Here is a 1,664-nt window from a genome sequence, read left to right on the forward strand (position 1 = left end):
GCTTCTAGTATATATATATATATATATATATATATATATATATATATATATATATATATGACGGTGGTTAAACATGCTGTGAAGAGGAAATCAGCAATGAGATCCATCCAAGAACTAACAATCAACATAATCAATCACATCATTATGAAACTATAATCGAAACAGAAAACTCGGAGGAAGAAGATGTTTACGGTGGTTAAACATGCCGTCAAGTGGAAATCAGCGATCGAGATTCATCCAACAATTACCATTTAGCAATCACCATATCATTATGAAACTATAATCGAAACAGAGGAAGATTCACATAGGAAAAGGAAGAAAAATCAACGTTGACAACGAGTAATCACACTGCAACCACGCTGGTACGGATTAGCTTGACCACCTGATTGACAGTTATAGTACGACGCACCTCTCTGCGAGCACGGTATATTGTTCCCCTGCAGTGCCTCATAGCTTATGTAGTCTGTCGTCGCTAATATACGCCTGCTGCTTTCCGATTCCATCTCCATTTCTCCGCCTCCCAGTCCCATACACTCGGCTATAGATCCTCTACATCCTCCGATCTGCTTCGACGTCCACGTAAACTCATCGCCGGTGGTGGTGCCGGCGGTGGCCGATAACATGAGGGCGGAGATCACGAGCTGAAGAAGAAGAAGATTGGTGGAAGACGGCATGGTTGGATAAATATCTTACGTCGAAAAAATGGCGGTCTTCTAATTTATGCATCTTTCGTTCCAGAGTAAATCTCCATTCTCCACACCATGAATTTGGTATCCTAACAATTTTTTTTAAATATCATATATCAATCAATTATAATCAGGGGCGATTAGGATTGCTTATAAAAAAGCTTATTGACTTATTTCGATGTGCTACCGATAATAAACATTTTTTAGTGTTTGGATAAACAACTTATAGCAGTGCCAAACCGGTAATAAGAAGTTTTTGAAGAAGTTAAAGCCTTCTAACTTATAATAAGTTGATAGGTGCTTTTATAAAAAACATAAGTTGTTTCGAACAAGCAATCCCAAACACCCCCCTTAGTATATAAGATCTAACTAATTGTACTTTGTACCAACTTAATTGATACCAATAGTTTTTGTTTGATACATATTGACACTGGTTTTATATCAATTTCAAGTTACACATATGAAAACCTGTCATTTTGTTTAAAATTTGAGTATCATTTTGAATTTTCAGATACCACATATGATATGTAATTCCCAATACCATGTACCAAGCAAGTTTGTATTCTTGGTACGGTATTATTAATCGATAATAACTGATATCAATTAAGTTGGTACCAATTTAGTAGATACGGTTGGTAACTTGGTACACATATTGGTTGATTTGGTTTTTGTACAAAATTGTCACCCCTAATGTCTACTTTAGAAAAAAAACAGTTTTAGATTTGCATAATTATTACACTTTTTAGTTATAAAATAACAATTTTACCCTTAATCACAAAGAGAAACATTTTCATCTTAAGTGAGTATTTGTTTTATGACAAACTAAAACAGTAACATCAACACTTATTTTGGTACAAACTAATCGACACTCACTTTGAAACAAAAAAGAATAGATAATTTACTACATTATTAAATAGTTATCATTTATTTTAGAAATATTTTAAAATTAAAATTTTCAAGTTACTACTGCGCATATAT

General features: G+C 33.7%; 1 protein-coding gene across 1 annotated transcript; it reads right to left on the reverse strand.

Annotated features, from left to right (window-relative positions):
• Nucleotides 1-323: 323 nt before the first annotated feature.
• Nucleotides 324-674, reverse strand: LOC112508052 (rapid alkalinization factor-like). Its single transcript, XM_025112834.1, has one exon. It carries the CDS (start codon nucleotides 672-674, stop codon nucleotides 324-326), a length of 351 nt encoding a protein of 116 aa, XP_024968602.1.
• Between the last annotated feature and the right edge of the window lie 990 nt (nucleotides 675-1,664).

The sequence above is a fragment of the Cynara cardunculus genome (genome assembly GCF_001531365.2).
Source record: "Cynara cardunculus var. scolymus isolate 2C chromosome LG 2, CcrdV1, whole genome shotgun sequence".
Lineage (NCBI taxonomy): Eukaryota > Viridiplantae > Streptophyta > Magnoliopsida > Asterales > Asteraceae > Cynara > Cynara cardunculus.

Bases quoted from the DNA above. Each gene is read 5' to 3' on its own strand.
- LOC112508052 (XM_025112834.1), bottom strand. From the start codon at position 674: ATGCCGTCTTCCACCAATCTTCTTCTTCTTCAGCTCGTGATCTCCGCC.